This window comes from Phocoena phocoena, chromosome 11 (assembly GCF_963924675.1).
Source record: "Phocoena phocoena chromosome 11, mPhoPho1.1, whole genome shotgun sequence".
Classification (NCBI taxonomy): Eukaryota; Metazoa; Chordata; class Mammalia; order Artiodactyla; family Phocoenidae; genus Phocoena; species Phocoena phocoena.
In genome coordinates, this window is record NC_089229.1 from 81,053,986 (window position 1) to 81,080,145 (window position 26,160).

The 26,160-nt window shown below is 41.7% G+C and overlaps 1 protein-coding gene across 3 annotated transcripts in view; it reads left to right on the forward strand.

Moving 5' to 3' along the window:
* Positions 1–26,160, forward strand: part of ITPR2 (inositol 1,4,5-trisphosphate receptor type 2) — a 523,170-nt gene that overhangs the window by 468,032 nt on the left and 28,978 nt on the right. For all 3 annotated transcript variants that reach the window (XM_065887013.1, XM_065887016.1, XM_065887015.1), the window contains one exon: positions 4,247–4,407. In XM_065887013.1, coding sequence (XP_065743085.1) covers positions 4,247–4,407 — 161 coding nt within the window. The remainder of the gene's footprint in view (positions 1–4,246; positions 4,408–26,160) is intronic.

Consider the following 26,160-nt stretch of genomic DNA (forward strand, 5'->3'; position numbering starts at 1 on the left):
GCTGGGGATAAAGATCGAGAACTCATCAATCAGCATGATGATGGTTGAAACCATGAGAATGGATGATCAAGCTTAGAGAGCAAGACCCAGTGAAGATGAAAGACAACCAGTTTCCCTCCCTTAAATCCCTCCTCCCCTGTCCCAGTCCCCTGGACTCCTACCCTTAGCCTCTTCTCTCACAGTCTTCCTCTAAATCCTGGCACAGGGAGTTACTTAAAGCACAGCTCCCAGTATGCCAGGCTCACTCAAAAATCTTCAGCATAAAGCACAGACTCCTTAGCTTTGTGTTTAATACTTTTCATGGTTTGTGCCAAATGGACCATTTCATCTTAATTTCTGAGTGTTCCCTCCTGGCCACACCAGAGGAACTGACAGTCCCCTAAACAGGGCATTTACTCTCATCTCTAGCTTTGCTGTGCTATTTCCTCAGCCCAGAGGCAAAAGAACATGGCTTTGGAGTCAGGAATATTTTTATTTAAATACTGGCTGACTTTTCCACTAAATAGAGGTGTTAACTTGAGCAATTAATTGAATCCCTCTGAATCTCTTTCCTCACATGCTAAAAGGTCAGATCGGATTATTGTAATTATTATAGCATATTTGGACATCTTTGTAGTTGTCAGCATAAATAGGTGCTCAATAAAAGTTAAGTACCTTTTCTTACCATTCGTCTCTTCTCCACTTGCCATGATCATGTTTCATAGGCCAGACATTTAAAGCTTTATGCCTCTTTGAAACCTTTTAAAGGGTACCTGGTCAGAACTCATTTTGTCCTCCTTTATGTTTCCTTGGCAGATTGTATCACTTCAGAATATAAAACAAGTTGTCTGTTTCCTCTCCCATATTATAGGTTAATTGATGGTAGACATTATCTTTATAGTCCTATGTATCTTGCAACAGGTAGGGAATTGTTTGAATTGAATTCTAGGAGAAAGCTACTTTAAAATTTTCTCCTTTTTTTTTTGGTAATAACTGTTGAGGTACAATTCACATACTGTATGATTCACCCACTGAAAGTGTACAATGCCGTGGGTTTAGTATATTCAGAGTTCTCCATCCATCATCACAATCAATTTTAGAGCATTTTCATTTGCCCTCAAAAGAGACCTCATATCCTTTAGCCATCACTGCTCCCTTCCTTCCCGCCAAACCTTCCATCCACCTCAGCCCTAGGCAACCATTGATCTACTTTCTGTTGCTATAGATTTGCCTATCCTGGACATTTCATATAAATGGAGTCATAAAATATGTGGTCTTCTGTGACTTGCTTCTTTCACTTGGTATGTTTTCAAGGTTCATGTTATAGCATGTATCAGCACTTCCTTTCTTTTTATTGCAGAAAAATATCCACTGTATGGATGTACCATATTTTGTTTATCTTTTTATCAGCTGATGAACATTTGGGTTTCTACTTTTTGGCTATTATGAATAATGCTGGATATTCATGTACATGCTTTTGTGTGGACATATGTTTTTCTTTTGTGTATATACCTAGGAGTGGAATTGCTGGTACACATGGTAACTCTATGTTCAACCTTTTGCAGAACTGCCAAGCTATTTTGTAAAGTTACACTATCTTACATTTCCATCAGTAGTGTAGGAGGCTTCCAAGTTATCCATGTCGTCATCCACATTGCTATTATCTGTTTTTGATTATAGCCATCCTAGTGGAACAATATTTTATGAGTGACATATTCTTTTTTTTCTTAAAGTAATGAGAATTTATTGAAACAATACGTGAGCAATTTAAGATAACAGGTGCAGTAAGCAAAGAGCCATATGGAGAGCCAGATGTTATTCATGAAACTAAAGCAAGACCCTCAGCCCCACCATACACTATTACCCAACAACTTTTTTCTCAGCTTCCCCTTTCTCTCTGTCTAGAATGGCTTCCCTATTCTAATTGCTTCTCTCTACTTGCTGCTCTACCTCCTGGTTTCTGCCAGTCCACAGCTTCTACTGCCTCATTGCTTTCTGCTTATATCCTACTCTTTCTGCATCTCTTCAGTTCCGTTATATTCTTAGTGACCTATTCTTAATTCACTCAATTAATATTTTATTCAGTGCCAACTATGTACCAGGCAATATTCTAAGCTATTGGGACCATTGGTGAAGAAAAGAGACACATATATCTGCCCATGGACATGCAATAAATAATCAACATAATAAGCTCATATCTAAGTTCCTGGATAAAATGATATTCCTCTTTTCTGTGCCAATTAGCAGGCTGGATTTTTCTTGCACAATCATTTTTACCTCTGTAATTGAGACTTGTGGTCCAGTTTAATAGAACACCTTTGATATGGCTATATTCAGTCTGTTAAGAGGTGAAAAGCACTCTAGGAAAAGGAAGGGGACAAGGAAAGAGTGATCAAAAGTATCGGCAAAGCAGAAGAGACAGGCTATAGGATTAAATAAAGTGATCAAGTTAAGCCGCATTGAGAAGGTGAGATTTGAGAAAAACTGGAAGGTAAGTGAGTTTGTCAAAGAGATACCAGAGAGAAGAGGGCCGTGGGCAGAGGAAACAGCCAGTTCAAAGGCCCTGAGGCAGGGGTCTGGGTGCAAGGATCAGCAGGGAAGCCATTGTGGCTGGAGGAGCGTTAGCAAGGGAGAAGATAGAGGGAGACAAAGTTAGAGAGGCTGGAGGGCCACATCACTTAGGGCTTAGCAAAAAGGTATTGCGTGGGATGTAGTTAAACTCAACAATTATTCAATGTTTTTCCAAACTTTGAACTTAACTGGGCATCCTGTATTTTCCCCGGCAACCCTACTTGTAGGGCACTGTAAGAACTTTGACCTTTATTCTGAGGAGGTGAGCCACCGCAGTGTTTGGAACAGAGGAGGGACACCATCCTGCTCGGTTTTTTAAAGAATCACTCTGGCTGCTGTGTTGAGAATAGGCCACAGAGAATAAAGATGGAAACAAGGGGTCTGGAGATTATTTGGGTAATCCAAATGAGACATGATCATGGCTCAAACCAGAGTGGTAACCATGGAGGTGGTGAGAAGCAATCAGATTCTGGGTATATGTTGAAGGTAGAGCCAAAAGAATTTCAACATGAATTGGATGTGGCATGTGTGAGAGAGAGAGAGAGAGAGGATTCAGGGTTGACTCGTAGACTTTTGGCTTGAAAACTGGAAGAACGGAGTTGTCATGGAATGAAAAGAGAACATGGGTGGAGCAGGTTTGGGGGAGAGGATTGGATTCTATTTGAAGCATGCTGAGCTGTTGATAGGTCAAGCAAGATGAGGCATAGCCATCTGCCAGCCAAACTTTATGGTATTTCCCGTAAAAATATCCAGTAATATAATTTAAAGGGTCACGCCTTCATTGGGGACAGGTTTTTTACTTATCGTACTTTGTTTTGCATCTTATTGTTTAAAGGGTCTTCTTCATGCCTAAATGGCCAAATGACCTTTTTTTAAAAAAAAAAAAAATATGTTTGGGAAAAGAGTAGCCAGGTTTGGAATTCAATTTCCAGATTTCTCCTCCAGTATCTGAACTGCAAAACCAGACTGAATCCCAACATCCCATTTTACTTGGCAGTATAATTCATTTTTCCATAGATGTTTTTCTTCATCCCCATTCATTTCCTTTCATCTGCGCTTCAACCTTTGAGAGAAGAGAATCTTACTACCCAGTGAGATTACTGCTCCGTGTCCTTCCAGAGGCTAAAAATATGCCCTGGAAATTGAGCAGACCTTCCCCTCCCCAAAATGCCTGGAACACAGTAGTCTAAGGGGTGGAATGAGCCCGTGAGTCCTTACTGCGCTCAGAGCCCAGATATCTGTGGACATTCGTTTGCCCTTCACTGATTACAAGTGGTTTTGAAGAGATGACTGTTAGCTGCCTTTTCTCCTTTTACCCAAGTTTCTGGTTAAAATGACACTTTCTTTCTGCCCTGATTAGCAAGCGTGATTTTTCTTGCACAGTCATTTTGACTTCTTTTTCTTAGACTTGCGGTCCAGTTTAATTTGACAATTTTGATACAGCTATATTTAAAATTGTCTGCAAATTTTACATCTATAATAGGACTGTGCGTTTCTAAGGATCCACAGGAAAGAAATTAAAGACTCTGACTTTTTTTCTGCAGGCCTTATATACTACGTTGTTTTTAATCATAACATTTTAAATTGTCATGGTCTTTCAGAAAGTGTTTTTTCACAATAATTATTATGTTCTGTTTTTATGCCAAGAAGTGAGTGCTGATTAAATTACACACATTGTGTCTCCTGTGATTTGCAGGACTCGAGAGGGACAAGTTTGATAATAAAACGGTTTCTTTTGAGGAGCACATCAAGTCAGAACACAATATGTGGCATTATCTGTACTTCCTAGTCCTGGTGAAGGTGAAAGACCCAACTGAATACACCGGACCTGAAAGTTACGTGGCTCAAATGATTGTGGTGAGTGAGAAGAGGGTTTGCATCTGTGACTATGTTGCATTTTGTCCGCTTTCACCTTTCCTACCCTACCTTTCTCCCAGAACATAAAGTTTCTAGCAATCATTTTGTTAACTTTTAAATAGGACTGGCAGTCATTGAAGAGCCCCTATCCTGGCTAAATCATTGGTTCCTAGTGGACTTCTTGGTTATACACACCAAATCTAAGCCTCAGGTGTGCAGATGGTATTTCCTGGAGAATTCTCTGTGCAGTGAATTCAGTCCTGTCTGTCATCCTCCGACCTCATGCCTCCTGTCATCACTAATGTCTCAATTCCCCACACCTGGAACTTTGCCATTGGCAAAAGGAGATTCATACTTTAAGAAATTCCTTGAGTTGCAGAAATTAAGGATTTAAGCAATTAAATTGCGTTCGGGGAGAGGATAATGTTCAGTCCCAATGGGAGAGCACTGGCTTTTTGTCAGCACACATTTTGGATAGATTGACTGGTGTTGGTGATGGATTTGCACTGACCTTGCTGCATCCAGTTGCTCGTAACTCCTCCTTAAGATCAGTAGCATTGCACAGAGGGCGTGGTTGTCCATGATTTGAATTTTCTTCTGCTTCATAGAAGATTAAAACTAACAGGCTTAAAGAGAAGTCAAAGTTACAACTTTCTTGTATCCATGACACACAATTAGGGAGTGAGTATCATTGAATCTGATATAAATTCTTGTGTATAAACATAGCCATATATTGGATATCTTCTCAAAAATCATCCTCCAAAATTGTGTTAATAACTCTTTGGGAATGAGACCTTAGAAGAGTCATGACCCTCTTTGATGCTCAATCCCAAAGATAACATTTAGTAAACACCAAAGTGTCAGAAGAGCCGGGTAACGGTGGGTCTATGTCTTCCCCTCTGCGAACTTATCATCCACTTAGGAAGACATAAACACAATATAGGGAAAAACCAAAGAACATTTTCAGAGGCTAACATCTCACTAAGTACAGGTTAATATTGCAGTAGTTTACCTTACCTGACAATATTTTTGTGTCACAGGAGAGCTACACGTAAATTGAATTTTTATCATTCAGCATTTGCCATCCTATCTTATTGACGTGCATTCTACTGTAAGTTATTTTCTCTCCATTCTTCATGTGACAGTGGACAGAACCTAACATTGTTTCTTTTTCTCCACAAATCCTTTTCTGCCCTCTCTCCCTTCTACATTAGGAAAAAAGGTAATCATTTTGAGGCTATGCACTCATAGTCATCATTTAAACAGTCTTGATCTCAAGATGCTCAGAGACTGTGTGAAACATTTTGTTTCTTCTTGCTAGGGGAGAATCCTGTACAGCATTGCATTTAAAATGTGACCTCACACTGCTAGATTTTACCGAAGTTTGACTAAATTGAATTAATATGTATTTGGCCGGCATCCATTATGTCCCTTGGACTAAAAGATTGCAGGGAATACGCAGAGGAGTCTGAAATGTCCCTTCTGTGCCAAGGGATTTAGAGCTTACTAAGAAGAGGAGGGGGGGCAATAAACCCAAAGTAGAACAGGCTAAGTTTCCCAAGAGTGGAACAGATGGAAGTCTGGGAAGGCTTAAAGATGTAAAGTGACATCCAACTGGAAGGTGGTGGAGGGGAATCGGGGTGTGTGTGTGTGTGTGTGTGTGTGTGTGTGTCTGCGTGTGCATTACATGAGACGGGGTAGAGTTTGTGCAGATGGGGAGTGTCTGCTGGATTCAGAGTGAGTTCCTATAAGAAGGAGCAACCTGAACAAAAGCATAGAGACGGGACATTCAGACACTCAGCGGATAGTTAGTTGACCGGTTTCACTGGTACACAGTTTACGTGTCAGGAAGTTCTGAGAGATATGACCCAAAAAGTAGATTGGACTTTTGAGCAAGAAGTGTAGATATTTGGACGTTATTTTCTCTCAGCAGTGGGAAGCCACCGAAGATTTTACCTAAGGGAAGAATGTGGCCTGGGGAACAGTGCTCAGGAAGTGGTGTGTCGGCTGGTTGGGAGAAGGGAAAGATGAAGTCAGAGGTAGCATTTGGCAGCTGGTGAGATTAGGAGGTGGGTGTGGAGAAGCGGGGCAAGGGGAGGACCGCGAGATGAGACAGAGACTCCCGCCACTGTGAGCCGGGTCATTGGGAGAAAGGTGGTGAACGGTTTCAGAAAGCCTCTGTTAGGAGGAGAAACCAGTCAGAGAAGACTTGTGGATTTTGAAATGAGACCGGAGGCCGAGTCATGGGTTAGGAGGGCCGGTGTAGTGACAACAGCGTGGGCCTTACAGCCAGAAAGATCTGAACTCCAACACTGGCTCTAGCACGTCTGCTGTGTGGTCTTGATGTCTCGGGTGAGTCTTCAAACCTCCCTGAGATTCTGCCTCCTCACCTAAAAGGCAGAAAATTGGTGTGAGATCAGTGAGATGACATGTAAAAAGTGTCCAGCTCGGGACTTCCCTGGTGGTCCAGGGGTAAAGAATCCACCTTCCGATGCAGGGGACGAGGGTTCGATCCCTGGTCGGGGAGCTAAGATCCCACATGCCGTGGGACATCTAAGCCCGCGTACCACAACTCCTGAGCTCGTGCACCTCAACGAGAGAGCCTGCGTGCAGCAATGAAAGATCGCACATGCCTCAACTAAGATCCCGTGTGCCTCAACTAAGATCCCGTATGCTGCAACTAAGACCGACACAGCCAAAAAAATAAAGGAAATAAATAAAGTAAAATAAATATTTTTTTAAAGTGTCCAGCTCATGGTAGATACTCAGTAATTGACAGTTTTCAGTGGCATCATCCACATGGAATGACAGTTGAAGCCTTCAGGTTAGCAAGAGGCGGGAGAAGGGAGAAATGCAGAGAGAGGAGAAGAGAAAGCCAGAGACACAACCTGGGGGAATCTCCCATTTAGGAAAAAAGAGAAAGACAAGTAAAATAAGTAGAAAAGAAGACACTGAAAAGGGTAGAAGAAGAACCAGGCAATGGAGCGTGTTAGAAGCCAAGAGACGAGTATTTCCGTGTCAGAGTTCACAGCATCAGTTGCTGCAAAGAGGAGACAGGTCCAAGCCTTTGGATTTTGTGATAAGGAAATCACCAGGTGACTTTCACTGTGAGAGAAGACTGCTGCAAAAACGTTGACCCATCTTTAGCTTTCACATTAAGACCTGCATTTTGCCAGGCTCTCGTGCTTGAATTTTTAAGACATACTGATCCGTGTGTCTATCCATCCTCTCCTGTCAGAACTCTCTCCAGAACCAGGACAGGAGGGAGGAGAGCCCACAAACTTATTGCAACATGAACTGTCTCATTCTCATCCAAGCAGTGCACACCCAAGAGAACAGGCACTGGTCCTGGATTTTAATGGGCAGGAGAAGAAAGAGAGATATTAAGCTTTGGAAGGATGGAAACAAAAAGTCACTTGCCGGTAAGAGTGTTCATTTACTGAAATAGCCTTTTTGGAAAACTTCTAAAAATCTGTAGTTGATGAACCCAGTTTGGAAAATCTGTTACTCCAGACTCCTTGGAGATTATGGCCTCCTAATCTTGACCCTCCTAGAGAGAGAAGATTTTAGAGCACATGGCAAGTTGAAGCATGTCTGTGGCTCAATTCAGAGACTACATTTTCTCTCCCTCCAGGTCAGAGGTAACTACTCTTAACAGTTTGGTAGGAAAACTTCCATTTTGCTACCACTTTAATTTTTGGTCCTTAAAAATAGGTGCATTTACCAAGTTGATTTAAGTGCTTAAACCAGGAGAGCTTTAGAAGAAGTTTTTAATTCTTCATAATTGACATAGCTTTTACCCTCAAGGATTTATGCAAAATAAAATAAGGAAGTTCTTCACATTTGTTCACAAAACAACTCATCTGAATTCTACACACTTTAAGCCTGGTTTGTACCTAGATGCCCTTAGAAAATGTTTCCTGTCTTCTGGTAAAATGAGAAAAACAAGAATATAACAAGTTTGGGGATGTTTCTCCCTCTGTATATTTTTTCGCCTCCAATACTTCAACTTTATTCTTTACTACTAGGTCCCATAAGGAATATTTAGACTAATGTGCATTAAAACATACATTTTAAATAAGTTAATATATAGCTTCTAGGGGTTAGAATCTTAGGAAATACATTTGTGCCTCTACATCCCTGTAGTGACAGGATCAAGACCCTGAAATATTAACAGAAGCTTAAAACTTCCTCACCCCTGCCTTCAAACCCTACACCAGGCTGTTGGACTATCCACTGTCTGAGTCTTTGAATTATCACAAAACCTCTTCTGGGACATTGTTAGGGGAGATGTGAATAGATCAAGGCATTTGGGGAATATATTTTCTTCTGGCAAACAAACTCTCATTTTTGATAAGAGAATTGATATTTTGAGCTAGTATTTATTGGGGACAGAAAGTAAGAGACAGAAAAGAAAGGATCATGCAGAAAAGTAAAAGTAATGAAAGAGAATCCAATAAACTAGGAGGAAAGGGTCTAAGAGGATAAGTCCCGCAGCCTGTGCTAGTAATGGCCTGTGAGCATCGCTAAGCCCCTTTGCCTCTCCCATTACTCATAGGATGATATTGAAGAGGAACAAACAAAATAGAGATCATTAGAAAAAATGCCCAAGGCTTTTAGAGGTTTCTCTAAGACTTTGGAGACATTTTCAGTTGTTCGTTTGCCGAGGTATGTTCAGGACCTTTGGGAATATTTAGTACTTAATTTGACAAACAGTGGGATCAAAACCAGAGGTACCTGGAAGGACAGGTACCACATGTGTGTTCAGAGAACTGCCCACGTGTGCTGGTGTACTGGGCTGCGACCCAGACCCTGGCTGACCATGCCCCATGACCATGGCTTTGTGGGGACCAGTTTCTCATTTTAGCACATGGCACTTTTAAGTTCTTCTACTTATTTGACTCTTGACTAAAAATTCTTTGTGGACATCATAGTGATGTCAGCTGGGACAATTTAACTCATGTTTTTGGAGGGGGGTTGTTTTTTAAATTTTTATTAGAGTATAGTTGCTTTACAATGTTGTGTTAGTTTCTGCTGTACAGCAAAGTGAGTTAGTTATACATATACATATATCCCCTCTTTTTTAGAGTCTTTTCCCATATAGGCCATTACAGAGTATTGAGTAGAGTTCCCTGTGCTATACAGTAGGTCCTTATTAGTTATCTATTTTATATATAGTAGTGTGTTTACGTCAATCCCAGTCTCCCAATTTATCCCTCCCCTCCCCTTCCACCCTGGTAACCATAAGTTTGTTTTCTAAGTCTGTGAGTCTGTTTATGTTTTGTAAGTTCATTTGTATCATTTTCTTAGATTCCACATATAAGTGATATCCTATGATATTTGTCTTTGTCTGACTTACTTCACTTAGTATGATAATCTCTAGGTCCGTCCATGTTGCTGCAAATGGCATTATTTCATTCTTTTTATGACTGAATAATATTCCATCGTGTGTGTGTGTGTGTACAGATACACACACGCGCACACACACACACACACACATATATATATACATACCACATCTTCATTCATCTGTCGGTGGGCATTTAGGTTGCTTCCATGTCCTCGCTATTGTAAATAGTGCTGCTATGAACATTGGGGTGTATGTGTCTTTTCAAATTATAGTTTTCTCTGGATATATGCCCAGGAGTGGGATTGCTAGATCATATGGTAGTTCTATCTTTTAGTTTTTTAAGGAAGTTCCATACTGTCCTCCATAATGGTTGTACCAATTAACTCATGTTTTTGTTAACATAATAATTGTCGTGACACAAAAAATAATTGTAAGTTTCTTGAAGGCCGCAACCAGGAATAGAGTAGCCTTTGTTCTGTGTAAGACCAGGGCAGATGATAGCTATAATATATATTAAAAGCAGTTCGATAGACACTGAGTACCTCTTATATGCTAGCAGCTGTGCTATGGGTTTGATACGTAAGGATAAATAAGAAGTAATCTCTTCCCTCAGGAAGCTCAAAACGTTTATTCAATGAGTAAATAAAATAATGAGTGAATTAACAAATGAACGGTTTATTCTTAGCCCTCTGGTAGTTGGACATAATTTACGGAAAGATACACCAAAATAGCTGCAGGAGTTGAGAACATGAATTTCTCATTAGGCAAATGTCATCTTTCCCCTCTTTTAAAATCAGAAGATAAAGACGCAGCAGGGATGTTAGGCCACCTGAACCAAGTATAATGAATGCAATGTTAAAAGTCGGATGGCTGATTTGAGAGACAGGTAATTTAATCCCTCTGTCGTCTCTCAGTATTTCTGAAGGCTGACCCATCCCATATATGCACAAATCCTCAGGAGTGCCCCTGAAGCTGCTGTCCTAGCAGAGGGGCAAGCATGCGCATTGGTGGGTTGTTCGGCATAATTCACCCTTCAGAATGAATTCTTCCTTGCATAATCTATTAAGGCCTCAGAAAGAGAGGGATTGTCCTTTTAATGAGATAGAAAAGAAATGTAGTCACCCAGAAGGAAGGAAAAGAGCTAAGAATTTTCCAGATGTTGTTTTCTGTGTCTGGAACTCAAAATCAATCTCGTTTAGTTAAACCGTATTTTTGAGCCGTAACTGTTGGAGGGAGGATATATTTGGGCTCATGAAAGACATCAAGTCTTCTAAGATTTGTATGTACCCCTCCTGCATTAGCACTGTTGGCCAACTTAATTTCTGCCTTATTGTCATGTGCCATAATTATGAAATTATATGTTCTGATCCTATTATTTCCAATTTACGCTAATTGTGTAATTGAATCTAATTAAGCCAATTATGTAACTGCTCAATCTTGAAAACCTATTTTAAAGACGTTAGAACATAATAAGACACTTTTAAAATGCTTACATTTCAAGGCAAGCTGGGGGCGGGAGGTTGTAGCTTCAGAATGTACAATTAAGAAGGAGATGTCTACATTCAAGGAGATGCCACCTCTACTGTCCACATTTTAAATCCAGACATGTGTCTTCAGTTTAAGAGGGATCTTTTTCCATTCCCAACTCTGGATTTCATTTTTGTTGTGGGACCTATCCTATACATTATCCTAATTTCCTATTTAGTATTCGTACTATAATCCATGAGTTACCACGTATTTGTGCAAGTTAACGTCTTTCTAATTCTCTTCTTATTTTGAAAATAGAGATAGAAATGGTGACTATTTAACGGTGTGGCTGTACACGGAGTCTTCATCTCAAAGACTGTCCTCAGCGCCGGACGTGAGGGTGGAAGGATTTGGGCCAAATTGTTTTAAATGAGATTCGGATGGAAGTGGGGTGGGGAATAAGGTCGAGGGCAGGCACTTGAGGCGGGGACTCTCAGATGTCATTGACTGCTTCCTGAATTGATCAGAAACTGAATCTGCTGGTGTCCGGGTAATAGTCCTCAAAGTTCAAGAAGCTAAAGTGGCTCTTGTTAGTTTTTCTAATCAGTGTCTAAGGAGGAGCTCAGCATCAAGGAAGGCACCGGGGCATCGGATTCTGAAGTGTGACTTCCTAGGATTCCCATTTATAAGATCGAGGACGACTTATTCTCTCTGTACTTCACGTTACCCATCAATGAAGGAAGTGTAATCAGACAGCACTCGGAATAGAATAAGGGGAATTGTCTGGAACCTGGAGGCCTCCTGCTGTGCCAGACCCTGTCCCATTAGCTGCCAGATCGTGGGGAGAAGGGGGAGGTAGGGATCCCAGGGAAAGAACGTGGGCAGAGAAGGCTGCAGGGTCATGGAGTCGGGGAGCGGGATTTAGAGGGCTTGGGACAGCAGGTAATTTGGCAACTGGGAGATACTGCAACAGTTTTAGCAACTAGTGTAGGCACATCTATGCAAACCAGCTGAATATTGACCCTGTATATAACAAGACTTCCCTTGCAGAGTTGCTACCAGGATTAAATCAACGTGCATACTACAGTACTATGACTAATGGGACTTCCCTGGCGGTCCAGTGGTTAAGACTTCGCCTTCCAATGCAGGGGATGCAGGTTTGATCCCTGGTCGGGGAGCTAAGATCCCACATGCCTCTCGGCCAAAAAAACGAAACATAAAACAGAAACAATATTGTAACAGATTCAATAAAGACTTTTAAAAAATGGTCCACATCAAAAAAATCTTTAAAAAACAGAAACAGCACTACGACTAATATAAATAGACATTCGATGAGTGCTATCTGCTGGATGCTGTGCAGTTTGACATGCATGATCTCTTTAAAGGCCTTGTATCAACCCCGGGAGGCAGTCTGGTGTGATTATCCCCATTCTACACATGAGGAAACCGAGGCTTAGGGAGGACACAGCCAGCAGAAGGGGATGCTGTGTCGGTTACGTGCAGGAGACATGCAAGTGGCCAGCACGCGTGCTGTTGTTCTGCGATGATGCTGTTAGTCGTGTAAAGCTAGCAGCGATGCTTCCTGTGAGGGCGGGTGCCCAGCACAAACCTCACGCTCTACAGAAGAGGGACCACAAACGCGCCCTGCAGGCCGGGGCTGGGAGTAACCTGGCCCGGGAGACAGGAAGTCAGCGGAGAAGCCTACAATGGCAGGAAGGCCTGAGAGGAATACAGATATGAAAACTGTCCTCGTTCAGATCTAGCTGGCAGCTGCAAGTTTCCTGCAAAGGTTAGAAGGGTTACAATGACAATTATTACAATTGCAGGCAAGAAAGAAGGAACAGGACATTTCCATTTAATTTGACAAGCATTTACTGGGGAGACTATGCATGAGGCACTGATGGAAACAAGAGTAAAACATCATCACTGCCCTTCCAGAACCACAGTGTGATAGAAAAGACAGGTATATTCACCAGAAACTATAGTGCAAATCAGAACTCCCATGAGAGAGATAATAGACGTTCAGACACACAGTAGCTGGAGAAATCGTAAAACAAATTATACCAGTACACCCCTGATTTATTAAAACCCTTCAGTGGTACTTGGAATAAAATTTAGACTCTTCCCCGTGGCCCTCTTATGCCATCTGGCCTCAGCCTACTTCACCAATTCCATTCCATCTCACCTTCCTTAGCCCACGACAGTTCAACCACATTGGCCCTTTTCTTTTTATCGAAAATGCCACACTTTTCCCTGGTCAGTACCTTGGTGTGTGGATGCCTTCCATTTGCAGTTGTTGTCCCCAAGCTCCCTCCATGCCTGGCCCCCTCCCTGACACCCCCATTCTCGTTACTTCCTTTCCTGTTACCCATTAGAGCACTTATATTCATCTGACCTAATACTGTTTTTATACTTACTGACATGTTTATTCCTCTCCACTACGACTCAGGCATTTACACATCTGTTTCATTCACTGCTGATTCCCAGCCCCTAAATTAATGCCCAACACATAGTAGACACTCAGCATAGATCTGTTGAACAAAGTAAATAAGACATTGAGGCACTGGAACCCAGGTGACAGGACAGCCCTTTCTGGCCGAAGGCTCCAGGGACAACTACACAGAGATTAGGAGGACAGTTGGACCTTAAAAAATGAGGATTTTGTCAGAAGGGATGGAGAGGAATATATTCCAGGTGAAGTGTGTATCTTTTTTTTTTTGTGTGTGGTATGCGGGCCTCTCACTGTTGTGGCCTCTCCCGTTGCAGAGCACAGGCTCCAGACGCGCAGGCTCAGCGGCCATGGCTCACGGGCCCAGCCGCTCTGCGGCATGTGGGATCTTCCCGGACCGGGGCACGAACCCGTGTCCCCTGCATCGGCAGGCGGACTCTCAACCGCTGCGCCACCAGGGAAGCCCTGAAGTGTATATCTTTAAGGGAAATGTAAGCAGAGAAAAAGAAAGAAAACTAATTCAGTGTATACTATGTGCTAGCAGCTTTGCATGTTATCCTATTTAATTATACCCATTTTATGTTAATTGAGGCTCAGAGAAGCTTATTACTTATCCAAGGTTCTCAGTAAATAGGGCTTGAACCAGGATCCAAACACACATTTTTCTGGCACCTTTGTATATGATTTTACCTTTAGCTATTCCATTTCCTAGTGAAGAATCAAGTAGAACGACTAAGGTCAAATATATGTAAGTTCAGTGTTGGAGAAAAGGGAAGGCAAAAAACCCCAAACCCTAACCAAAAGACATCCTTTGGAAGGAGGAAATCTCTTTCTGCTTCTCCAACACGTATTTTAAGGAACTAGAATCCTTAGTTTTTAAGCTGCAATAGTTGAGGTATGATCCAGAATGCCTTAAAACTGCAAACCAATAAATCTTTTTCCATCGGTTCAAGATTTGTTCATCCAATAAACGCAGGCTCAGAGTCTGAGTGCTTACTGTGCCCCAAGCACTGGGCTGCCTAGGGATTCAAGGTTGAGGCTGAATACCATAGCTTCCTTCAGGAAACATTGGTGAAATACAGCAGAGCAATCAAATAAAGGGTGGTGATGGCCCAGTGCAGCTGTGGAGCCTGCTGCAGAGCAGACAGCCTGGGCAGGGAGGCTTCACAGGGTCAGGCCTGGATGCTTGGGTGAGTCAGTAAATGAGGAGGGAGCAGGTGGAGGGAGCAGGTCAGCCTGTCTAGGGAGAGAGTGAGGCTGTCCAGGAGGAAATGTAACTAGGAGCCTGATCACAAGGTCCTCGTGTGCTCGCAAGTCTTTACCCCGAAAGCTAAGGGAAGCCCTTCAGAGATATTAAACCAAAGAGACAAGGTCAGATGTGCACTTCAGAAAGTATGTTGCATAACAGTGTAGGAAACGTATTCAGGGGGGCCTTCCTGGAGCAAGGAAAAAAAGAAAAAAACGGGTAGAAAGATTTCATTTCCTAGCAACAGTGATGAGAGCTGGTATGAAATGCCACTGCGGATTGAGAGGAAGTGATGAGTGTGAAATGATTCAGGCAGAAGACTCACCGAAGGCAAGAGCAGAGAGGTTTCAGTCTCTGGCCTTAGACAGTTGGGGGTGCTGGGTTGAGCAGTGGGGCCCAACCCAACTCCTAGGAGTTCCTCAAGGGCCAGCTGAGGAGATGTGATGATATCAGTGTCCACGTGCGCAGGAACAATTTGCGTGTCTAAGTGCGTATGTCCAATAAGAAACTGAATAGATGGGTCTCCAGTTCCCACAAGGAGTTAGAAAAGATCAGCTGCCACAGGGGGAGGATTTCCAGAGCATAGCGCAGCGGCTGGTATCTAGTAGATACTGAATAAAAATTGGTTAAATGATCATAAAATTTATACACCACTGGAGTATACTTGATAGCTGAAATCACAGACTTGGATGAAGTGCTCCAAGGGAAACTATACAGAGTGAGTAAATCAGAGAAACACGCTCTTAGACAGACGGACACGAAACTGTAACTGTTATTTAATACTGATAATAACAACTAATGAGAATAATAATGTGTAGGTCCTACCACCCAGATTTTACTCATCAAAAAGTAGAACCAGAAAGGAGAAAAACAATTTTCATAGGAGGGCTCCGAAAGACGATTTTTAACTTTTCATCAGCCAGCAGAAGTGTTTTGGTCAATATGTGGATATCCTGTAACCCAACACTGATTAATAAGTTTTAGTGTGGAATTATGCCGCAAACCCAAATGTTTAGAGCAAAGTGATTTGGGCTTTGTTCAATCTATAGAAGCCTCTCTGAAATGGTGACCCATCCTAAGGCATTTGTTTGAAGCTTATAAAGAGATGCTCACATCTCTGATTCTCATAGCCTTGATAAAAAGATTTCTTCCCACTGTGCCAATGAAAATTCTTGTTTCAAAGTTCTAGTCATTACTGTAAGATCTTGTTCAATTCTCAGTTGGCTTTCTGGAATAATAACGTTCACATTGTTAGGACTGATACATTTTACTCAGAAATTCTGGCTTTCTTCCAGAGAGTAACAGATGCCATCAAAATGTAAGTTGTGGGAATGAGAACTATATACTGTAAAGCCACACAGCTTCTGTCTAATGGTTTTTAATAGGCCAGCATAGCCTGTGCCACATCGTGAGTAATTAGTCAAGATGGCAATTAAGCTGAAACACTACTCTTGTGTTAGGTAAGGTTATCAGGCAAGCTAGTTTCCATAGGATTTTGGACTAGTTTTATCTAAGGGAATTACTGAAAAATAATTGCTGAATTTTACAAAAGTGATTTAGCACTTGTATTTCAAAGATAAGTCACGTAATGTCCTGTTTGTGGAATCAGTTACTTTTAAGGGGATTTCAAGATCAAGGTGTTTTGAAATAATAGCAACTAAGGTAAGTCACCCCAGCTCTGAGTCTTGTTTCCTCACCTGTAAATGGGGATCCTACCCCTCTTTGCCAGGATCCCTGTATGTATTCAACAAAACCACCTCCATCCTTGGGCCTAAGGTGGTGTCTGGTTCCTGGTCATTGCTCAAGAAACGTTTGATCGTTCCACTTCTGCTTAAAGTATTGGCCTCTTAAAATAATATGGCTACATTTATATACTGTTTTGCAGATTCAGAGCATTCTTAAGCCTTTTAATGTTCAAACCCTTTTCTGATTCAGCATCGTGTCTCTCTTAGAGGTCAGGCAATGGTCGACTTCATTTGTTCAATAAATACTACCTACTGTGTCCTAGGCACTGCGTTAGCCCCTGGAATGGTGGGCAGAGGAGAGCAGGAGAGGCGTGGCCTGTCACGGAGTTTCCTGTTTAGAGCAGAAGGCAGACCCTAAACAAGTCACCACAGTTTTTACATAGTGAGTGTTACCACCAGGACAGGCCCGGCAGAAGGACCTCCCTATCTTGTGGCCTGACTCACACTCAAGTCCCTTTGCATTTGTTCCTTTGTTAAACTGAAAGTCAGGAGCTCACTTAAACATTTGAATGGCTTGAACCATTGAAACCATTTGAGTTCGACAAGTGATTTTAGGACAGATCTTGCCACAAAGAGGTATGGTGTGATGCCAGCAGGAGAGTCGCAGAGAGGACACGGGGCAGGGCTGTTGTGGAAGGAGCGCAGGAGCTGCCACTGAGTCAGAACAAAAGTGCTGGGAGGGGCTTCCCTGGTGGCACAGTGGTCGGGAGTCCGCCTGCCGATGCAGGGGACGTGGGTTCGTGCCCCGGTCCGGGAAGATCCCACATGCCGCGGAGCGGCTGGGCCCGTGAGCCATGGCCGCTGAGCCTGCGTGTCCGGAGCCTGTGCTCCGCCGCAGGAGAGGCCACAGCAGTGAGAGGCCCGCGAACCGCAAAAAAAAAAAAAAAGTGCTGGGAGAACAGATTTTGTCTAGCTTACTTCAAGTTCCCCCTGGGGTCGGGGGGTGGTGCAAGCTTTGCCCTTATCTTGTCTCTGTGGAGGGAGCCACAAAGGAAGTGTGTTTCATTTCCAAAGGCTACATTTTAGGCTTCTTCAACTGAAGAACTAACAACAGCATTTTTCAGTCATGTAATTACCTTTTTAATTTTTTCCCAACATTTGAAAGAGTTCCAATACAAAGCACACATTTCACTTTAGAAAGAATATCCTTCTGCATTGGTGCCCTGCTGTCATTATTAACTCTTAAGAAAGAATTCAAATTGTTTATGTCATTCTGTGAGATTATTGATTAGCATTTCAAACACAACTGACATTAAAAAAAAAAAAACACACCAGTTCACCAGGATCTGAAATTCAAAAATAGCCAAATTCAGGGGTGGTTTATTTGCAGAGGTACTTACAACTTGACAAAGAGATAATTACCCAGGAATTTTCTCTAGCCAGCTGGGTACCATGCTTTGATATAAAGGCCCTTGGCCCTGGTTCTACCTGTGACTTTGAGAAGAGACTTGACTGCCCTGCACATAACTCCTCATTCACAATGAGAATCTAAGTGGTTTCCAAAGTCTCTTCATCCTAGTTCTAAAATTCTGACAACTCTAATATTTAAAATTTCTTTATACTAAATTTTGAGTATGTTAATGTTTGTTTTCTATTACAAGCTGGAAGCAGTTGTGGTAGGAATTTTGGAGTGGTCCGAATTTGACTGTTTCCGTTTTATTCACTGGGAGGACTGTGTGTGGCCTGACCCCTCCCCCAACCCTGGCTGGAGTCTGGCTGTTAAATGGTAGTTGGTCTGCTGTCCACATGATAACACATCCATGCTGCTGGGATTCCCCAGAGGACAGCACTGGTTAGGACCAGACCATGAATTTTCCTCTAAGACTTGGAGCCTCACCTCTGAGAGAAAACTCAACTGTGGTTCCAGTGGGGGGTTGGGAAGTTTCCACTGTCTCAGCTACACCTGTGCCGCAGGGCCTCAGAGAATACCTGTTTCCTGAATGAGCGCCTAGTACCATTTGGAAGCACTAAACCCAGTTTGAAATATCATTTTAGCAGACAAAGACATAGTGCCAACAGATATATAACAAGATAACTCATTTTACTGGAGGATGATAAGATGTATTGTTACTTAAGAAGGTCATGCCTTCCTCACTTTGTCCTCTAGTGTCTAACTCATTTGTGCCCAAGTACCCAAGGATGAAATAAGAGTGGAGTGTTCAAAGGGAGTTACTAGAAGGAGGCTGTGTGTGAGAGAGACACAGCATGGCATGGTGTTTAGACACGGACTTGGGGGCTTATGCAGCTACTTTAACCTTCTTATGTCTCAGTTTCTTCATCTGAAAAATGGATAATTATCCCTACCACTAGGATTTTTATAAGACTTAACAAGTTAATAGTTATACAGTATCTAACGCAGAGTAAATGTTACATGAAAATTTAAAATATATATGAGTGAGGATCAGGATAGCATTTCAAGGCTCAAGAAATTAGTATTTATTTAACAACTTTTATATTTGGTGCCTACCATGTTTGTTGTAATGGGTTAGATCATATAGGAGAGCACAAATAAAGGACGGATTAATTCCCAGCCATCCAGAAGCTTGGGCCTAATTCGGAGAGCATAATGTGTGGTCATGAAGGTTGGTTGATAACACCACATAGCAATGTTTGATGAGCTACAGATGAGGAGCTCTCCTGCAAGTTAGGGACAGAATGTTGTGTGTAAAGGAAAGAAGCAGATTCGAGTAATGATATCAAAGCCTAGGTGGACCCATCCCCGGATTAGGTTGGGCTAAATGGTAGCAGTAATTCATTGTTCAGGATGAGGAGTTTCTGCGTGATCTTGTAAACAAATGAGAGACGTTGGCAATTTTTAAGTAGAGGAATTATATGACTGTTTTAAATGGGTTTCTTTTTAATGAAGTATCATATATAGTTCATAGTAGGATGTAATGAAAGGGCAAAGGCTGGAGGAAGGAAAACCAGTGACCATCGCTCTGATGGAAAATGTGATGGCAGGAATCTGGAATAAAAAGGAAGGGTGTGGGGCTTCCCTGGTGGCGCAGTGGTTGAGAGTCCGCCTGCTGATGCAGGGGACATGGGTTCGTTTCCCGGTCCGGGAAGATCCCACATGCCGCAGAGCGGCTGGGCCCGTGAGCCTTGGCCACTGAGCCTGTGCGTCCTGAGCCTGTGCTCCGCAACGGGAGAGGCCACAACAGTGAGAGGCCCGTGTACCGCAAAGAAAAAAAAAAAAAAGGAAGGGTGTGGTGGGACGAAGATTGGACCAAGAGTGAGGATGGGCTGTTGTCCTGTTCCACCACCCAGCAACCGGCCGGTCTTGCCCCCCCACACCTGCCTCTCTCCCTGTGCCCAGCCTCCCTGACTTTTCCCCTGAGCTTTCCAATTCTGCCAACCTTGTCTCCTGCTGTTCCCTTCACCTGGAATGTTTATCTTCAGGAACTAAGATCCTCATTCCTGGCCAAGACCACTAAGACCCCAGGCCCTTGATAAGAGCACCCGGTTATATCTTTACAAAGTCCTCACCACTAACTGAAATGATTTGCCTTGTGAATGTGCTGACTTTCTTTGGTCTTTGTTTCTCTGGGAACTGGACTCTTGACTGTGCTGCTCACTGTTTTCCCAGTACCCAGAACAGCTTCTGGAATAAAAAGGTTCTCAACAAATATCTATTGAATAAGTGACTAAATCACTGATCTCTGAGGCCCTTCCAGACCTGATTTTTCACTCTCTGATTCTACCTGACACATAAAAGAAGAAAACTATTAGCTGACAATGGATTTAAGAGAAAGGAAAAGAAGACTGAGGTTTCAGGTTTGGGTGACTAGAAGAATACTTTTTTTTCCCCCAAATCATGCAGGGAAACGGTAATTTTGGTTACCACCTCATTCCATGTATGATTACAATGGGCCATCCATCCAGAGGTTCCTTATGATAACAAAACTGGGGTCCAGGAGAGTAGGCTGACCAAAACTGAACATGAGTTATGGAACTCATATGTGAAATTCATGTTTTCTAACTGGCGGTAATAACAAAGATTGATTTATTTGAAACTATTAGTGTAGCTATTGATACTTGAATGAAAATCCTACATTTTCATTCAAATAACCTAAAGGAACATGTTAAGAGCTTTTAGCATGGTAAATCAGCGTTAACATGTAATAGTTACATGAATTTGCTCACTGTTTAGTACCGAGTGCTGGTGAGACTAAAGGCCTCCCTTTTCGTTAGGACCTGACTATGGATAAGTCATTCTCCTCAGGTCTGTTCTGTCTGGTATAGCCATGGTGACCTGGGGTGCTATTCTGATACCAGTCGTTATAGCAATACAGTTCTGGTGGTAACCCCCCAGAGTTAGCTCAGACCCCACAAGTTACGGGCCATTGTCCCTAACAAGGCTCCCCTGACTTCAGATGCCAGCTGCACTTTGGGTGTTCCCAGGCCACCTGCACTCTGACCATAAATTCAGAGTTTCCCATGAGCCCTTCATGTTTGATAGTTCACTAGAGTGACACACAAAACTCAGAGACACACTATACTTAAAATTACAGTTTTATTATAAAGGATTTAGATTGGAAACAGCCAAATGAGATTTGGGTGGGTTTCAAACACAGCGCTTCTGTGCCCTCCCTCTGTGGAACAGGGTGCATCCTCCTTCTAGAACAGAGATGTGTTCACCAACCAGGAAGCTTCACTGAGCTGTGGTGTCCAGAGTTTTTGTTGGGGTTTCAGTAGATAGGCACAGTTGACTTTTTGTGACATTTGTCACATGATTGAACTCAATCTCCATCCCCCTTCCCCTCCCTGGAGGCTGGGCTGACTCAAAGCCCCGACCCTCTAAATCACATGGCTGGTGTTTCTGGTAACCAAGCCCCATCGTGAGTCATCTCATCACTCAACAGACACTGAGGTGTGACCCAAGGGGCTCATGAATGACAAATACACTTCTATTAGATTAGAACCGCCCTGTCTGGAAGAAGAGATAAAGACCAATCACATTATACAGATGTATTCCCCATTTTCTGCACATGCGTTTGTTGCTTTTTTTTTTTTTTTTTTTTAAGCAGTAATTGGAAAGGAGTTTTAAACCTTAACTGGAAGTTAGGACTCCTTATTCCTCTATCTCTCTTATACACAGCATACACTCCACCAAAGTACTTCATCTACACTATCCAGTGAAAGAGATACGAATCTACTATTCCCAAAACTTCTAGCACTCTAGTCCAAATAACCTTCCACTCTCACTTAGACGGCTTCAGGTGCCACTGAACGAGTCTTTCTGCTTCCATACTTGCCCCTTTACTGATTATTCCTCAGAGAACAAGGTGATGATTTTTAAAATGTGATTTGGAATATGTCACTCCTCTGCTCAGAGCCCTCTGCTGGCTTTCTAAAGTACATAGAATAAAATTCAAACTCCTTCCCCAGGCCTATACACTCTGACACCTGCGATCCCCTGCCCCTCAATCATTCATTGTCTTCAGCCCCACTGACCTTGCTCTTCCCACAATACGCCAAGCCTGTTTCTACCTGAGGGCCTTTGCATTTGTTTTTCTCTTGGCCCGCAGCACTCATTCTTTCACTTCCTGCGTGTTTCTGCTTAAACATCGCCATCTCAGAGAGTCTTTCTCTGGTCACCTTTTCAAAAGGGGTCCCTTCTCCTGTCTGTATCATTCTTAATCCTCTTACCCTTCTTATTGACTCCCCCAAACACTTATTGCAATCTGACATTATGTTGCATATTTACTTTTTAATTGTATGTCTTCCTCATACATACATAATATAATCTGCATTAGGGCAACAACTTTTTTTTATTCATTATCATTACTATATCATCAGGACTCAGAGCAGTGGCTGGCACGTAGTAGGTGCTCAGTAAATACTTGCTGAATGAATGGATGACTGAGTGAACAAACAAATGAATAAGAAATAAGTAACGATATATCTCTAGTGGCTTAGCTTAGGTTCCTAAGAATGCAGACGATAGCTAGTGAGCAAAATGGGATAGTAAGAAGAGCACAGGGATTAGACTATCTGAGTTCACATCCCAGCTTGGCTGCTTCCTAGCTGTGTGACTTTTGGCAATTTGCTTAACCTCTCTGCCTCAACGTACTCGTCTGTGTAAAAAGAAAAGAAAAAACTATTATCTACCTTAACACTTTAAACTGTGTTTGAAGACCTCTAACAATGAGGAAACTACTCCCACCCAATACTTAATAACTCTCCAGTATGCACACATGCAAGTAGAACCTGGGATCAGAGGATCCAGCAAGTCTAAAATAAACCTTGTGGACATGGAAGACTGAATTAGAGACTAGGAGACGTGAGAGAGCTTGGCCATGTTTCTTAACCTCTTGCTCCCTTGTATGAAAAACAAGGGAGTTGAGTTAAACTATCAAAAGACCCTTCTAACCCTGATATTCTGTGGTTTTATAATCAAAGCCACGAATCTGGGCAGACATGGAAGCCAGAGGTGGATCAGAGAATCATACACCAACCTTGAAGAAAAGCAATGGCACTCTCTTTCTTATAAGGTCCTGCGAATTCAAATGGTCACCAAGTAGTCCTACAGTGTCAATTAAATTTTCTTTGTGAGACATAAACAGTCACTGAAAAGCATGCTTCCATTGGTTATGATTAGGTTGCCAGTTCCAGTCTGCAGAGAAATGGCAACAAGAATGGAGCTGAAGGTGGAGTCAGATTGAGGTCAGTGCCCACGTCAGCATCTCTTGCCTCTCTTACTCTTTCTCAGATAAAGTACTACCTAAGAAGGAAGAGAGGTTAGTTTATGTCATTAGTGAAAGGGCACTGTCTAGATAGAAACAGTGATAGAAACATGGGCTAACACATGTGAATGCAATTTCTCCATCTGGCAATACACACATTATTTGATCTGTTCAAATCATAGTAACATTGTCTTCTCAGAGCACATAAGTGGTTCCCTACTGCTCATTCTTAATTTTTTCCAGGTATGTGTCTTAGTTTGGTTCACTTGCCAGATTTCTTCTTTTCGTACAATATCGTTTCATTAATCTTTATCTGCATTGTGAGTTTTTGTCAGATTTCTATATTTGGTTGCTAACCTGCTTTGTGAAATCCTATCCTTTCCTATCTTCATCTTTGCATATCTCTCTTTTTTTCAGTAGTTTTGTGGATACGAATGTGGTAGAAGCTAAGATTACGTCATCTTTAATAAAGGAGAAAATATATAATATGTAGAAGTCAGGTGAGCTACACAGAAAGAAATCAATCAGGTTGGCAAATTGCATCTATGAGACAAAGTGCAAAATGCTTTTTTCATGCAGTATTTGTTGAAGAAGTTTGTGGAGATGGTTAAAATGTATATGGAAAAGTAAAGAACCATTTTGTTCAATTTAAATGACATTGATGCAGTTTTTACATTATGAAATCTTTCAATATTTCCAACAATCTTTGATATAGAATTTTACACAATTGCCTCAGAGGGCCTTCAGATATAAAACTCTATATCTAAGGTTGTAAATTGGGCACATCCAGTCTGTGTATAATAGACATCTCTACAGTTACTCCACAGAGTTCAATAGATCAAGAACTGCATTATAGCTTGGGAATTTGGGGGAAGTTGTGGTTTCAGATAATCCTTAAAGCCCACAGTTAGCTATCACTGTTTTTAATCAGTCCTAGTTTAAATTGTCATATGGTTTTCTGTAGGATGAAGTGTCATTTTATGCCCTTTTCTGTTCACTGTGAAAAAGAAGTCATAGTGTTGATTTTATAGAACCAGAAAATGTATTCTTCCAAAATGAGCAAAATGTCAAAATGACTTTTCTTTCCTTATGGTTATGGCAACTATTAATATGGGCATCCTTTTTAGAAGTGACTGATCAATAGATTGTTTTTATTGTTTTTTCTCAAAAGGAAACATTTAAGCAAAGTACACCCCCCCCCAGATAAGTGGGTGCTTTCCTCCTGCCATGAATGTAAATAGGGCTGTACAAGAGGAGGAAGAATACTCTCATAGAAACTTGCATTCTCTTTAGTGTTCTTAGCCTAAAAGATATTCTAAAACAATACTGGAGAAGAGCATGGTAGATTGTATTTGAGTTATTCCAACAACAACAGAAGAATGCATTTTATTTTGAAGATAGAGCAGAGATAGGACTGTAGTTGAGTGGATCCTAATAAAAACATCCCTGCTAATGAAAAAACGTAAGCATAACCCAGTATAAGCGTAATCCAACATAAGCATTAAGGCACTTTCTGTAAAACAGATACCTAATAAACATTGAAATATCAAACTAAAATTAGCAAAAAGAATTGTCTCAGCAGAGGCTTTATTTAAAAACAGGGTGTGAAACAGTTGCAACAGGGTGTGAAATTGTAGTTACAGCTCACATAGCCATTCATGACTTAATTTGCAATCTAGTTGGATTTTCCTATCTCCCCGTTGTTCCTGTAATTAGCCATTAAACCAGCAGAAACTACATTTTCTGCATCACATGGGCAATGTCTTTAAAGTCTGCAAAGAGAACAAGGAAAACAGACTAAACTGTTTCCTGAAGAGTCCAACTAATGTAGGAAAATATTTGTTGCATAAATACTGAAACCTTGTCAGCAAGCAGAAAGAGGATATTGGGCTGTTAATTAATTTAAAATAAATGTCTCTTGTATCTTTTTAAAGAAATCCTCTGTATTATTTTTATTTTCTAGTTTCATATAATTTATAGTTTTCATGGTAAACTGGACAATGTGCAAGAATAATACAATATTACCTAAAAATACTCAACTCAGAAATGGTTTCTGTGCAGGCAGCAGCTATAGGGCCAGAGTCTGTCGAAGGTTTCCTCTTGCACACTCACTCTTGTGCCTACATCCCTTAGCTGCCCTCATCACGTGACATCATCTTAATTAGATGGAATTGTTTTTTTAAGAAGTATCCGATTTAGGGCTTCCCTGGTGGCACAGTGGTTGGGAGTCTGCCTGCCGATGCAGGGGACACGGGTTCGTGCCCCGATCTGGGAAGGTCCCACATGCCGCGGAGCGGCTGGGCCCGTGAGCCATGGCCTCTGAGCCTGCGTGTCCGGAGCCTGTGCTCCGCAACGGGAGAGGCCACAAGGGTGAGAGGCCCGCGTACTGCAAAAAGAAAAAAAAAAAAGAAGTATCCGATTTAAATTCTTGAGGTGACAGATTTGCCTTTTAATTAAAACATTTTATTCCTTTAAGTAAAAGGTATATATTTTTCACAACTTATTTTCCATAGAGAACATCTTCTTTTCTGCTTCTCACCTTCTAGAATAAATGCACAGATGAGCAAATTTATTTTGGGATTTAAAACTGTAAAGTTATATATATAATGGTAAACAAGCATGAACAATCTTACGTTTCAGGGATGTCATGTGTGCTTAATGAAAATTCTGATCTCTTACCTCTGAATTCCCATATCTTAAGTCCGGGGATACAATATGTCAAGAAAAATATAACAGTTTCATAAAAAAATGATTCATGTAATTAAAGTTGCAGGAGCCATTTCTTGATTTTCTGCATGTTTGGGGAATGT